Raw genomic sequence first — 15,070 nt, 5'->3', positions numbered from 1 at the left:
CCTCCTCTTTCTTGCCTAAATCTCTCACCTTTCATTGCGAGGGCACCTAACGTGGAGGTCATTTCCATTAAGTGGCTTTATTATTGGTTAGATTTTATTTTTATTTTTATTTTTTACAAATTTTGATAGCGGAACCGACGTGTGTCACTTCTTCTGAGTTTCAGTTCTAAGACGTCAGAACGACCAAGTCAAAGGTTTAGGACTTAATTTAAAGTAGCAAAATTCATATTCACATTTTCACTTCTCTCTCCCCCGCCCCCACCCCCCCCCGCCCCTCCTTCCTGTAGTTTGCGTGGTCTCGGACGTGGTCATAAATATACAGAGAGAGAAAGGGGGAAGGAAAAAAAAAATAGGCCGGGGTTTAGGAGTAAAAGAAATGGACAGTAAATAAGGCACGTGGCAGTCTCTGAAAAAGAAAAAATATCACACAAGCTTTAGCCAACTTAAATTAATTGCCATTTCCCTGGCCCAAATCCATAAAACTGTACACGGACACAAATGTTGTGTGGGCAGTGGTCATTCCAAGTCAGCCCTCCAATCCACGGGGGGGGGCCTTTCGGACCTCGCCCGGCGGTGGAGCTGTAGCCCAGCGGTGTCCCAAGTTGAAAAAGAAAAAAAAAAATCCATTTGGAGTTGGACTAAGAATCGTTTCTTTCCTTAAAAAGGTAAGACACACAGAGACGCGCGCACGCCGCCCCTGGAGCCGTGGCGGGGTTCATCAGAAGAGGTTGGTCAGTGTGGTCTGTGAAGGGCTGCGGGATTCGTGGACGTCCAAGCTGCCGGACACGGAGCCCAAGACCGAAGTCACGGAGGGCATGCTAGGGTTCGTCAAGTCTGTTAAGGTGGTGGGGGTCCGGGAGGGGCTTAGGGAGGTATTGGAGATCTCCGATGCCGGTCCGGATGGGGTGCCGGCCTGGAGGGCCGAATCGGACGCCTTGTCCACTCCCGTGTTCTCCTGGCGTAAGAGGTTCCGTCGGAATTTGGCTCGGGCGTTCTGGAACCAGACCTAGAACCGTTCCACGGGAAGGAAAGGAAGGAAAGAAAGAAAGAAAGAATGAACTCAGGTGAGAATACACACCCAAGGCCGAAGCTTGTCCACCCCAAGGATTAAAATGCCCCGACGCAAACGGAGCGACGTGGGAGATGCAGTACAATGCAGTGAGCGGTGTGCAGCTCTGTACCTTCACAACCGCTTCACAAACGCACGGTGCAACAGAGGAGAACAAACCCACCAGGACAAGATTCAGCCGTCCAACATCTGCATTTAAAAGACAAAGGCCGCTTTTTCGAAGGCCACATTTTGGACAGAGAGGACTGCTGCTTTGAAAGAGGGGTCAAAAAGGCCACCTAGGTCAAAATTGAACAGCCCCTCCCTCAACAGAGAGGGAGGGGTAGGACATCGTCTATCTCCACTCTACAACACGATCCTTTCAGCGGTTCCAAGAAGGCTCCACGCCCATTTGCGCCACTCAGGGAACAGATAAACCTCCAAGAGGCCTGGATGATTCTCAGAAAGAGCACAAATGACCAGCTCTCTGTCAGGAGTATAAATCCTTCCCTTCCCCACCATTCAGTCAGAACCGGAAGAAGCTTCTGGGATGAGAAGCGAAACGTCTTCGGAGGAAAAACAAGAAAGTCCCAGTCGCTTCCTGGAAAAAGCACCTTTGGGTCAAGGCAGGTGGGTGAGGGGATTCTTTAAAACATCTCCCATTCCCAGTACGGATCGATTGGCACTGGGGCCGTCCAGCGGATCGTCTTGATTTATTTAGCGCATGGCTTATCACACATACAGGTGGTCCTCAACTCACAACAATTTGTTTTCATGACTGTTCGGAGTTACAGCAGCACTAAAAATGGCAACCTACAACCGTTTTTCACAGTTACGGCCATTGCAGCACCCCTGTTATCATGTGATCAAAACTCAAGAGGTTTGGCAACTGATTCATATTTATGACTGTTGCAGCATCCCAGGGGGGTGTCATGTGATCCCCTTTTGCGACATTCTGACAAGCAAAGTCCATGGGAGAAGCAGGATTCACTTAACAACCAGGTGAGTAACTTATCAACTCAAAGCATTCACTTGACAACGGAGGCAAGGAAGGTGGTCAAATGGGGCCCAATCCACTTAACAAGGGTCTGGGCCGGTATCTGCCCTCAGCTTACGACCGGTCATGATGTGATCTGCAGTCTTGACCTAGGACCCCACAGTCAAACTGAGGGGAGGACGCTATGCCCCATTTATACAGGTGGTCCTCGACTTAGGACCACAATTGAACCTAAAATTTCTGTTGTTAAGTGAGACATTTGTTTTGCCCCGTTTTACGATTTTACAGTTGTAAACTGAATCACTGCAGTTGTTACGTTAGTCACACAATTGTTAATAGAAGGGAAGATAGAATGGAATGGAATGGAATGGAATGGAATGGAATGGAATGGAAGAGAAGAGAAGAGAAGAGAAGAGAAGAGAAGAGAATAATAAGAAATAAGAATAGAATAGAAAAGAGAATACAAAAGAGAAAAGAAAAGAAAAGAAAAGATAAAATAGAATAGAATTATAAGAAATAAGAATAGAATAGAATAGAATAGATAGAATAGAATAGAATAGAATAGAATAGAATAGAATAGAATAGAATAACAGAGTTGGAAGGGATCTTGGAGGTCTTCTAGTCCAACCCCTGCTCAGGCAGGGAAGCCTTATACCATTTCAGACAAATGGCTGTCCAATCTCTTCTTAAAAACTTCCACAACATCTGGAGGCAAGTCCTTCCACTGGTTAATTGTTCTAACTGTCAGGAAACAGTGCCATTGTAATTTTGAACGGTCACTAAGCAAAGTGTCGTAACTCAAGGACTAGCTGTACAGAGACTCCCTCCCAACTGATGACAGTTGGTCTTGAACCCCAAGTGCTTCAGAGCATCATTAAAAGCAAAAGTACAGATTTGTTAATGTGATCAACATACAGATGAATGTGCTACTTATTTGTTTTTCAAGTCTTAATTTCTTGAACAACCCCGTAACTACCAACGCACCGTAAATAGTTATGGTCTCACCGGTACCCTTAAAAAGCCTTCTTTAACCTGGTGGACCTCCATAGAGACCTCTCAATGTCTCTGGGACTATCCTGGTTGGGAACTCTGGGAAATGTCACCCCAAAACATCAGGAAGGCACCCGAACAGTTGAGTACGTTGATAGGGTTTTATTGACTGGCTCTCTGGAGAATTTCACTGGATTTTTTTTGGGACTTCCTTCAAGGTTAAGATGAAGTCTTTCTCTTGGTGAAAGATTCTTGGCCAGGATAAAGATCTGATTTGTTTTTCAATGCCTTCATTCAGGTATGTCTCTTCTTTATTTCCCAGTTTGGCTCAGAGCTTGGGGACTCCCAGTTCTCTCCCAACAAATTGTATATTTTATATTTGAGACATTAAATTTCTATTCTGCCCTCCTCATTATCCGAAGCAGGGGTCTTCAAACGTGGCCCTTTTATGACGTGTAGACTTCAACTCCCAGAATTCCACATGTCATAAAAGGGTCACGTTTGAAGACCCATGATCCAAAGCAACTCTGGGTTCAAATACTGGGCAGCTGATCCGATGACTTTATAAACTACCGAACAGTGTGAAATCATATATATTTGTGTGTGTGTGTGTGTGTGTGTGTGTGTGTGTGTAGGGCAGTGAGATACTAAAAGGGAATAGATGACACCAGATGTCACCCAGGTGAACAATTTTTCCTCTCCTTCTTGTGCCGTTCGTCGATATTTAAATATTAATATTCGTTTCTTTACGATCGGGCCACAGATCGTTTTAAAAGGACTGCTAGCCTTACGTGCCAAGATAAATTATTAATACTTCTAAAATAATAACACCGGGGGGGGGGGAAGAATCATATTTAATGTCTGGAGCAGCACAGAGGAATGTTAAGGATATGGATCCAATTTTATGTGGTTATTAATAATAGAAGCCCTACGAGTTGCATCTTCGACGCCTTTCTTTTCCAGGCATTTACCAGCTCCGGAATAAGGATTTTTAAATAAATACAGTATGTAAGTCTGTTGCTAAGTGGGACATTTGCTAAGCCAGCATGCCCCATTGTACGACCTTTTACGAGTTGTTAAGTGAATTGCTGCCGTTGTTAAGTGAGTCGCTTGGTTGTGAAGCGAATCCGGCTTTGACTTTGCTTGCCAGAAGCTCGCAAAAAGGGATCACGTGACTCCCCCGGGACGCTGCGACCATCATAAATATGGACCAGCGTCTGAATTTGGTCACGTGACCGTGGTGGGTGGGGGGGAACGCTGCAACGGTCGCCAGTGTGAAAAATGACTTTTTTCTGTGCCCTTGTAACTTGGGACGGTCACTAAACGAACGGTTGTAAATGGAGGACTAGGTGTACACGGCTTAGGCAGGAAGGAATGAAACGGAAGGAGTGGGGGGGAAATAAATCCCCGCTTTGACTTCTGATGTCTATAGGAAGATCGCAAGAGGTTTTCTGCTTTCTGCTCCGTCGGCCAAAGGTGGAATAAAACAATTTTAGGGGTGAATGAATCCTTGGCTTCAGAAAATTCCATTTTTTTTTCCCCCAGCAGGAAGACATGATAGGTCAGTAGGGAATTTTGTGGAGAAATCAAAACAAAACTGTATGACTTTCATACTTTTTTAAAAAAAAATATCAAAAAAAGGGCCGCCAGAGATTCTTTCTGGATTTTCTTTGCAGCAGAAAAGGGAATTTGGAAGTTAATGACAGGGAAGGAAGGAAGGAAGGAAGGAAGGAAGGAAGGAAGGAAGGAAGGAAGGAAGGAAGGAAGGAAGGAAGGAAGGAAGGAAGGAAGGAAGGAAGGAAGGAAGGAAGGAGAGAACCAGTCCTATAAACTATCTTGTTTTTAGTTGCACATCTTTCCAGCAGCAATGCAAACTTTCGTTGCATATCTTTCCAGCAGCAATGCAAACTTTCGTTGCATATCTTTCCAGCAGCAATGCAAACTTTCGTTGCATATCTTTCCAGCAGCAATGCAAACTTTCATTGCATATCTTTTCAGCAGCAATGCGCGGGGGGGGGGAATCTGTTATTACTCAATCCACCACTTCCATTGCGCTGATTCCCCCATTGGGACCCCAAGCCGACTGGCCCAGCCAGGGCTTTAGGCTCTTATGAAAAGATAGGAGGGTTGAGGGCCCACCTCACATCAGGAGGGTGGGGGCAAGATGTTCCAGAGGGTGGGGCCACAGCAGAGAAGGCCCTCCTCCTCTTGGAGCCCGCCCCCCAGCAGCCGAAATAAGCGGGCTGATGGGAGCCACAGCAGGCCTCCTCTGCCAGCACGGGTGGCAGGGTCCAATCCCAGTGGGACCTGGACCCCTCCCACAAAGGGCTTTAAAGGGGACCACCGACACCTTGAATTGCACCCGGAAGCAGACTGGTACCCAAAGCAGCTCGGGGGGCAATGATGCTACAGGGGCCATTCTTGGGGACCCCAAAACTACCCGCCCTGCTGCCCTCTGCACCAGCTGTGGCTTCTGAATGGTCTTCAAGGGCAGCCCCATGCAGAGTGCAATACAGTAGTCCAGTCGTGAGAAGACTAGGGGCTGAATGACTGAGGGCAGAGGGTTCTTGTCCAGGAAATATTGCTTTCTAAAGCCACCTGATCACCACCTCCTTCAGCAATGCACCATACAGAGAAAGCCAAGATTTCCCACTATCCAGGTTCCGGGAAGATCCCAGATTCCAGTATTTCAAAAGAAGAAGTTCTAAACCACAAACTTGGTTTGGTTGACATATGATGGGAACCCAGCCCACAGCAAGCCATTAGTATGCAAAGATGATTCGTAAACGAGAAAGAGGGCAGAGAAGAGCAACAAAGATGATCAGGGGACTGGAGGCTAAAACATATGACGAACAGTTGTGGTACTTGGGTTTGGCTAGTCTAAAGAAAAGAAGAAATAGGGGGGACATGATAACAATCTTCCAGTATCTCAGGGGCTGCCCCAAAGAAGGGGGGGGAGTCAAGCTATTCTCCGAAGCCCCTGAAGGCAGGACAAGAAGCAACGGATGGAAACTAATCAAGGAGAGAAGCAATCTGGAACTAAGGAGGAATGTCCTGGCAGTGAGAACAATTAACCAGTGGAACTATCTGCCTCCAGAAGCTGTGAATGCTTCAACACTGGAAGTTTTTAAGAAGAGACCGGACAGCCATTTGTCTGAAATGGTATAGGGCAGTGGTGGCGAACCTATGGCACAGGTGCCAGAGGCGGCACTCAGAGCCCTTTCTGTGGGCACGCGCACCGTCGCCCCAGTCCTAGGCCTTCAGCTGGGTTTTATAAAACCTTTTTGCTTTAGGCCTCCGGTGACGGGTGCAAAAAAAAAAAGAAGGTTCAATCAATCAGTCCATTTTAATTTCTCGCAGGAAAAAAAAAAGATCTTGCAAAGTTGGAATTGATTGACTGAACTTTTTAGTTCTACCCTGTCTGCTGTTACCACCGCAGCCACGCCCACCCAATGGGCCATACCCACCCGGCACCCGATGATGCAGTTTGGGCACTCAATCTCTAAAAGGTTCGCCATCACTGGTATAGGGCTTCCTGCCTGAGCAGAGGGTTGGACTTGATGACCTCCAAGGTCCCTTCCAACTCTGTTATCCTATCCTATCCTATCCTAATCTATCCTATCCTAATCTATCCTATCCTATCCTATCCTATCCTATCCTATCCTATTCTATTTTATTCTATTTTTTCTGTTCTGTTCTGTTCTGTTCTATTCCTTAATTCTATTCTGTTCCCTAATTCTATTCTGTTCCTTAATTCTGCTCTGTTCTGTTCCAAACTATAGCTCAGTGCAAGGTGGGGATGAGCTTCCTTTGAAGAAGATCTCAAGTGGATCGCTCTGCCCAAAACTCTTGAGGATTATCTGCAAGAAGATTAATTCAGGCTGATTAAGAGGCGCCCCCAGATTAAACGACTTCATTTGTACAACGCAAAGGGGAGACTACGTTTTAAACTTCCGAATTGTGTAAGATTCCTTTAACCACAGGTAGGTTAAAGCTGATGGAAGTCGGAACGGACTTGAAAACCTTTGAGTGACTTGTCGATCGAGGTGGCAAATATTTGTAAACCTTTCCCCCAAATCAGCACTTGCAGAAGCCATGGGGTAAAATCCCCATTTCTTCACCACCAGCCTTCTGTTCACGTTTTGAGGATCTCAGCTTTCCAGGATTCATCACCGTTGGTCAGAGGATCGTCAAAATGTGTCAGAATTCAACAGACTTTTGTCAACGTAGCTGCTAGGCAAAAACACAAAAAAAAGGGGCGAGGGTTTCCTCAGCAAAAGAGGCACACTTGGCTTTTGAGAGTATGCTGAGGGTCTGCCATCATCCCCAAAACACCCCAAAAACTGGACAGAACCAGCCAAAGGACCTCAGAAAGGAGCTCCTCTTTCCACCTCTCCAGCAAAGTTCTCTTCTTGCTTCTCCAGGTAGTTTATTTCATCGCTGAACAGTTTTTCACTGCTGAAAGGTCTTCCTGATGCCCAACCAAAATTATCCTACTTGAAATCCGTTGGTTTTTGCCCTGTTATCTAGAATAGAATGGAATGGAATGGAATGGAATAGAATAAAATAGAATAGAAAATAGAAAATAGAAAATAGAAAATAGAAAATAGAATGGAATGGAATAGAATAGAATAGAATAGAATAGAATAGAATAGAATAGAATAGAATAGAATAGAATAGAATAGAATAGAATAGAATAGAATAGAAAATAGAAAATAGAAAATGGAATGGAATGGAATAGAATAGAATAGAATAGAATAGAATAGAATAGAATAGAATAGAATAGAATAGAATAGAATAGAATCTGGAAGGGACTTTGGAGGTCTTCTAGTCCAGCCCCCTGCTCAAGCAGGAGAAGCTATACCATTTCACATACATGTCTAGTCTCTTCTTAAAAACCTCCATTGATGGAGCGCCCATAATTTCTGGTGGCAAGCTGTTCCACTGGCTAATTGTCCTCACTGTCAGGATGTTTCTCCTTCATTCCAGGTTGCTTCTCTCCTTGATTAATTTCCATCTGTTTTTTCTTGTCCTGCCCTCTGGTGCTTTGGAGAACAACTTGACCCTTCCTCTTCTTTGTGGCAGCCCCTCAAATACTGGAACGCTGCTATCATGTCCCCCCTATTTCTTCTTTTCTTTAGACTGGCCAAGCCCAAGTCCTGCAGCCGTTCTTCAACTCGGAACAATTCTACAGATCTGTGAATTTCATTCCTGCTTTTTTTAAAAGTTGTTGTTGTTATAAACAAAACAGCCAGGTCAGCTGATCATTTCATGACCAGGTTCACGTTCAATTGCTCTTCTCGGAACTTTTTCCAAACTCTCAACATCTTTTTTGTGATATGGCGACCAAAACTGGCTACAGTATTCCAGGTGTGGTCTTACTAGGGCTTTATAAAGGGGTAATAATACTTCTCCAGCTCTGTTATGCTGTTTACATCGCATTAAGGAATCCCTGGCTTTGCCAAAGTTGGTTCTTCAAAAACAAAATTACTTTGCAGAGCGCAGCATTCAAGACCACCACAGAGGCAAGTTGACCCAGCTGAAGTCCCATTGTTGATCACATCAGTGCTCTATCAGTGAGAACAACGGCTGCTTTCTCCTCCAACATTTGATAGGTGACGATGGACATTCTCAGTCATCGAGGTCATGGTTGTCCCAAAGGTGCTTTTTCATTGGACTTCCTTGTTTTTCTTTGAAGACGTTTCACTTCTCATCCAAGAATCTTCTTCATCTCTGACTGGATGGTGGGAAGTGGAAGGATTTATACTCCTTGAGGTACCAAGATGGCTCCACACCCATTTGCAACACTCAGGGTACCCCGAGGACACAGTTCATCTCCAGGTGGCCTCAAGGACCCTCTAAAACAATGGTTCTCAACCTGTGGGTCGGGACCCCATTTGGGATCGAACGACCATTTCACGGGGTTTGCCAAACAACGCTGTCCGCCATTTTTTTCCCCTTTTCCTTAGCTGTGCTACTCCCTTTTATTCTATTGGCTTTTGAAAGCCAATAGAATAGACTCTCTTGAATAGAGTCTAATTCTATTGGCTTTCCAAAGCCAATAGGAATTGTCCAGGCTGTCTCTGCCCTGCTGAGCCTGCCAAAAGTCCCATTCTGCCAACGGTGCTGCACCAGTTGAGTAGTCCTCGACTTACGACCGGTTGAGTAGTCCTCGACTTACGACCGGTTGAGGGGTCGCGGCATTAAAAAGGTTGAGAACCACTGCTCTAAAAGGATGCGAATGACCAGCGGTCTGCAAGGAGTATCAGTCCTTCCATCCTCCACCATCCAGTCAGAGCTGAAGAAGCTCCTCAGAGGAGGAGAGAAATGTCTTCAAAGAAAAACAAGAAAATCCGGTTGCCTCGTGAAAAAGCCCCTTTGGGATCTTTGATAGAGATAATGCAAGGCCGGTATTTCCAACATATCTCCCTGTCCATCCTCGCTGTCTCGGGGAAGAAGCCAAATTTGGTTGGAGTTATCTCAGGGACTGCTGTTGAGTTATCTCAACCCTGACTGCTCTTTAGAAGGCCAGATCCTGAAGTTGAAACTCAACTACTTTGGCCACCTAAAGAGAAGGAAGGACTCACTGGAGAAGAGCCTGATGCTGGGAAAGATGGAGGTCAAGAGAAGAAGGGGACGACAGAGAAGGAGGTGGCTGGATGGAGTCCCTGAAGCAGGAGGTGTGAACTTAAATGGACTCCAGAAGATGGCAGAGGACAGGAAGACCTGGAGGAACGTTGTCCATGGGGTCGCGATGGGTTGGACACGACTCCGCAATTAACAACAACAACATCTCAGGGACTTTCAACTCCTAGAATTCTCCAGCCAGAATGGAATTCTAGGAGTTGACGTTCGCCCGCCTTCACTCTACAGGGTTGTGAAACACGGCCGTAGCTTGCTGGGCATCCTATCCGTCAGCGGGGAGACAGCTGTACCTCTGGCCGATGACCCCTGCTCCACTTTGAGGCCGTCCAATCACTTACCTGGAGCACCCTTTTGGTTAAACCCGTTTTTTGCGCGAGCTGCTTCAAGTCCTTGGCATCTGGGTTGTGATTAATAGCAAAATAGGATTTCATTGTCCGCAGCTGGTGGTGTTTGAAGGAGGTCCTCATGCGTTTGGTCTTCTGGTTGCTGGGGTAGTGCTGGTCCCGATCCAGGGGGCTGCTGTCGTTCTCGTTGCAGCTCAGGGCTAGGGGCACAAAGGTGGGGAAGAGACGGTCAGCGCAATGTCCAGGGGAAAGACCCCCATCTGCTCTCCTCCTCAACCGTCAAAGGAGGCATCGCTTGGGCACATCCAACCATGGCACCGCTGAGCATATGGCCCAGAAGGAACCTAGCAGTTTGGTCGAATGGTGAAGGAACCAGGCTAGAAACCAGGAGACGGTGAGTTCTAGTCCCGCCTTAGCCATGAAAGCCAGCTGGGTGACTTTGGACCAATCACCAGGAGATGGTGAGTTCTAGTCCCGCCTTAGGCATGACAGCCAGCTGGGTGACTATGGACCAATCACCAGGTGACGGTGAGTTCTAGACCAGTGGTTCTCAACCTGTGGGTCGGGACCCCATTTGAGGTCGAACGACCATTTCACGGGGGTCGCCAAACAACGCAGTCCGCCATTTTCCCCCCCTTTTCCTTAGCTGTGCTACTCCCTTTTATTCTATTGGCTTTTGAAAGCCAATAGAAGAGACTCTCTTGAATAGAGTCTAATTCTATTGGCTTTCAAAAGCCAGTAGGAATTGTCCAGGCTGTCTTTTCCCTGCTGAGCCCGCCAAAAGCCCCATTCTGCAAACGGTGCTGCACCCGTTGAGTAGTCCTCGACTTACGACCGGTTGAGTAGTCCTCAACTTACAACTGGTTGGGGGTTGTGGCATTAAAAAGGTTGAGAATCACTATTCTAGACCCACCTTAGCCATGAAAGCCAGCTGGGTGTCTTTGGACCAATCACCAGGAGACGGTGAGTTCTAGTTCCGCCTTAGGCATGACAGCCAGCTAGGTGACTTTGGACCAATCACCAGGAGAGGATGACTTCTAGTCCCGCCTTAGGCCTGACAGCCAGCTGGGTGACTTTGGGCCAATCGCCAGGAGACGGTGAGTTCTAGTCCCGCCTTAGGCATGACAGCCAGCTGGGTGACTGTGGGCCGGCTCCTTTCTCTCTCTCTGCCAAGCCCACCTCAAAGGATTGTTGTTGTAGGGAAAACAGGAGGAGGAAGGAGTGTTACATACGTTCACCACCTCGGGTTAACCTTGAATTACAGGCCATCCTCGACTTACAACAGTTCATTTAGTGACCGTTCAGAGTTACAACTGAGAAAAGTGACTTAGGACCAATTTTCACACGTACGAGCTTTGTAGCACCGCCCCCCCCCTGTGATCGTGTGATCAAAACTGAGACGCTTGGCAACTGACTCGTATTTATGACGGTTGCAGCAAAGTCAAGGGGAGGGAAGCCAGATTTCCCTTAACCACCGTGCCACAACTTAACAACTTGCTGTGTTTCGCTCCACGGCGATGGCCGAGAAAGGTCGCAAAATGGGGCAAAACTCACTTAACAAACGTCTCGCTTAACGACGGAAATTTTGGGGGGGCTGGATGGTGGCCACCTGCCAAGGACGCTCTGTGTTTCTAAAAACGATGCAAACACAACATAAATATGACAAAATAAATAAATGGCGAAGAAATCCGCAAGACAATACCTATCCCTTTCTCCCGAGACCCCATCCAAGCCTGTTGTCGCATCGCAGGGCGTTTAAACCCAGATTCTCACACTCGCACAGGATCTCAGCTTGCTTCCTTTACAAAGTGAGCTGGGAAGGGGGGGGGTGGTCGGGGGGGGGGCTGGAGGGAAAGAGGCCTCTTGCTTTCTGCCACCGGGTTTAATGCATTTGCATCTTCAGTTGCTCTCTCTCTCTCTCTCTCACACACACACACACACACACACATACAGAGACAAAAACACAACACAGAGCCTCATGCCAATCTTCCACTTGCTTCTGCCTTTCCAGACCGGGAGAAGAAAAGAACGGCTTTGCAAAAAAAGAAAAAAAGAAATGTTTTTAACGCACTTCAAATTGTTCAGTGGCATGGCACAGCTGCAAAGCCCCAAGTCCACTCCAACCTCAATAGGGGGGACAAAAAAAAAACCCATTCAAAAACCTCTTCCAGTTCCCCCTGCAGAATAAGAAAGCAGCCCATTAACTAACTTAAAGGACTGCTTAAAAGAAAGGAAGGAGGGAGGGAGGGAGGGAGGGAGGGGGGAGCCCTGGCCAGGATGGGGAGGGGTGCAGGAGGATGTGCCCACCTGACCGAAAAACTCACCTACGATTTAAGGGGAGAATAGAGCAGAAAGTTGGATCTGCGTCAGTGAGCCAGACAAAAACTCGCAAGGAACGCTCTTGTCTTTGGCAGGCCATTAAAAAAAAATCCAAAGTGCTTTTTTTAAAACAAAAAACAAAAAAAAACAAAACAATAATAATAATCTGGGTCTGAGTTTATTTTCTCTCTCTCTCCAACCCCCTCCACTGACTAAATGCAATTTAATCACAGCCGCCCTCAACAAACAAAATGAAACCCTTGCACAGAATTAAAGGGCCGTGTCGGTCGCTAACTCAAACCCCTCCAGTTTGCAAAGCGAGTTTAAATTAATACATACAGTAACTATGGACCCACCTCACCCCGAAGCTGTTTTTATAGCTTTTAAGTACTGCAACAGTCTTTTGGGGTAGCAAAACAGGAAGGAAACTTGTTCTTCTTGGATGGGACAACGCCGCAGAACTAAATTTTCCACAACTTCCTGTCTGTTTTCCAGATTTTTGAAACAACTAGGGGGGGACACCCAGTTGGATTCACTCCCTGGATAATTATTTACTCGTTCTATCAAAATGACTAAAAACGCAGGAGAGAGAGAGAGAGAGAGAGAGAGAGAGAGAGAGAGAGAGAGAGAGAGAGAGAGAGAGAGAGAAATATCTCTCGTGGGGGTGCTAACGTGTGAATTATCGATTCAGCTGTCTCGACATATCTGCACAGGCTTTTAAAACTGCCCTTCATCCGATTATCAAATCTACTTTTGACAGGGACCCGCAGGCAGGCTGGTACGGCTAAGTCAGCTGCAGATCCTAAAGTCTTTTTCGTTTTTATTTTTTATTTTGGGGAAATTCTGAATTAAACCCGGCTCCCAAATTCACATGTCAGAATCAGCGATTGGCCCCTCAGCGGCTCAGGCACTCCCAAAATAGCAGAGTGCTTCCGGAATGGGTAGAAATCAAAATTGTCCTCTCAAAAGTGACCCACGATGCATAGCACAGCACTTTTGAACAGGCTCCGTCTTTGCCTGGAAAAGGCCGCATGTACTCAAAAGAAGCGGAATAACACATATAAACAGAGCGATGAATTAGGATGCAATGATGGCCCATCACAGAGAGGGATCGTGGCTAACACAAGGGGCAAACCCTAGACCAGTGGTTCTCAACCTGTGGGTCGGGACCCCATTTGGGGTCGAACGACCATTTCACGGGGGTCGCCAAACAAGGCTGTCCGCCATTTTTTTCCCCTTTTCTTTAGCCATGCCCCTGGCACCCGGTGATGCATAAGTGGTTGGGGGTCACCACAACATGGGGAACTATATTATGGGGTCTCGGCATTAGAAAGGTTGAGAACCACTGCCCTAGATAGGCCCATGTACTCAAAAGAAAATAACACATATAAACAGAGCGATGAATTAGGACAGTGGTTCTCAACCTTTCTAATGCCGCGACCCCATAATACAGTTCCCCATGTTGTGATGACCCCCAACCACTTATACGTCACCGGGTGCCAGGGGTGAGGCCAAAGAAAAGGGGGGAAAAATGGCAGACAGCCTTGTTTGGTGACCCCCATGAAATGGTCGTTCGACCCCAAATGGGGTCCCGACCCACAGGTTGAGAACCACTGAATTAGGACATAATGCTGGGCCATCACAGAGAGGGATCGTGGCTAACACAAGGGGCAAACCCTAGATAGGCCCATCTACTCAAAAGAAGAATAACACATATAAACAGAGCGATGAATTAGGACGTAATGCTGGGCCACCACAGAGAAGGATATGATACGAAAAGAACGGGGTGACTCTGGATGACCACAGGTGCGGTAGGAAGTGACCCATCTAAAGTCAGACTAATCGTCCCACCAAGAAGTCCCCTGCAAGCCGTTTGTATGTCCTACACCACCCCTGAGGCGTCTCACAACTTTGAATCCGTTCTCAGGGTCCTTGCCCTCTTGATTGAGGAGCGGGCAAAAAATGAATTCCCTTTTCCGTTCTCTGCCAGCCAGCCGCCTGTCAGAAAATCCCTAGCCCAAACCTATTGTCAATGGCCGAACACAAACTTTCAGCCAGCCAGGAAAACTTCCAGGGAGTATCCCCATTTATGTTGTGTGTGTTGCGTTGAAGGAATGTGTTTTGTTTGGCGCGAAGGCTGAGCTGGGGGAAGGACGCAGCCCCTTTCCGGATTAGTTAAGATGATTTTTGTCGGTGGCTGAAACCAAGTCTTTTCTCTGGCCCGCAGGCGGCTGATGCCGCTGTGTCGCACAATGTTCATAAACACTCCCTGGGGACAGTGGCTCTAGAGAGGTGCCTGTGTTTTCCTGCGAGTGTGCACAGCGCACACCAAATGAGGGAACGTTCATGCAAATCTAAAGGAAGAAGGGAGGGTGTCTCGGGCGCTGCCCAGTCAGGATTTTATAAGTCCAGGAAGATTGATTAGACTAGTAGCTGGACTAGAAGTATTTAATTAAAATGTTTGAAGGACGGGCTGGGTAGCAGGAGAAGGAAACAACCAACCAACGGGGTGGAACAACAGCTTGCCTTCAGACGTTGTGGGAGCTTCATCGCTGGAAGCTTTCAAGAGGAGACTGGACTGCCATCTGTCAGAAATGCTGTAGGGTCTCCTGCTTGGGTGGGGGTGGACTAGATGACCTCCAAGGTCCCTTCCAACTCTGTTTTCTATTCTATTCTGCTCTATGCTCTACTCTACTCTATTCTATTCTATATTTTCTTTTTTTCTAT

The 15,070-nt window shown here is 46.9% G+C and overlaps 1 protein-coding gene across 3 annotated transcripts in view; it reads right to left on the bottom strand.

The window, feature by feature from the left end:
• Positions 1 to 267: 267 nt before the first annotated feature.
• Positions 268 to 15,070, bottom strand: part of LHX2 (LIM homeobox 2) — a 33,279-nt gene continuing 18,476 nt past the window's right edge. For all 3 annotated transcript variants that reach the window (XM_039321562.1, XM_039321561.1, XM_039321560.1), the window contains exons 4-5: positions 10,019 to 10,224; positions 268 to 1,006 (exon numbers count right to left, since the gene is read on the bottom strand). In XM_039321562.1, the coding sequence (XP_039177496.1) occupies positions 719 to 1,006; positions 10,019 to 10,224 (494 nt within the window). In that variant the 3' untranslated portion in view covers positions 268 to 718. The remainder of the gene's footprint in view (positions 1,007 to 10,018; positions 10,225 to 15,070) is intronic.

The sequence above is a fragment of the Crotalus tigris genome, unplaced genomic scaffold (genome assembly GCF_016545835.1).
Source record: "Crotalus tigris isolate CLP2741 ecotype Arizona unplaced genomic scaffold, ASM1654583v1 scf7180000023746.1698619, whole genome shotgun sequence".
Lineage (NCBI taxonomy): Eukaryota > Metazoa > Chordata > Lepidosauria > Squamata > Viperidae > Crotalus > Crotalus tigris.
This window is presented reverse-complemented; position numbering and strand designations above follow the sequence as displayed.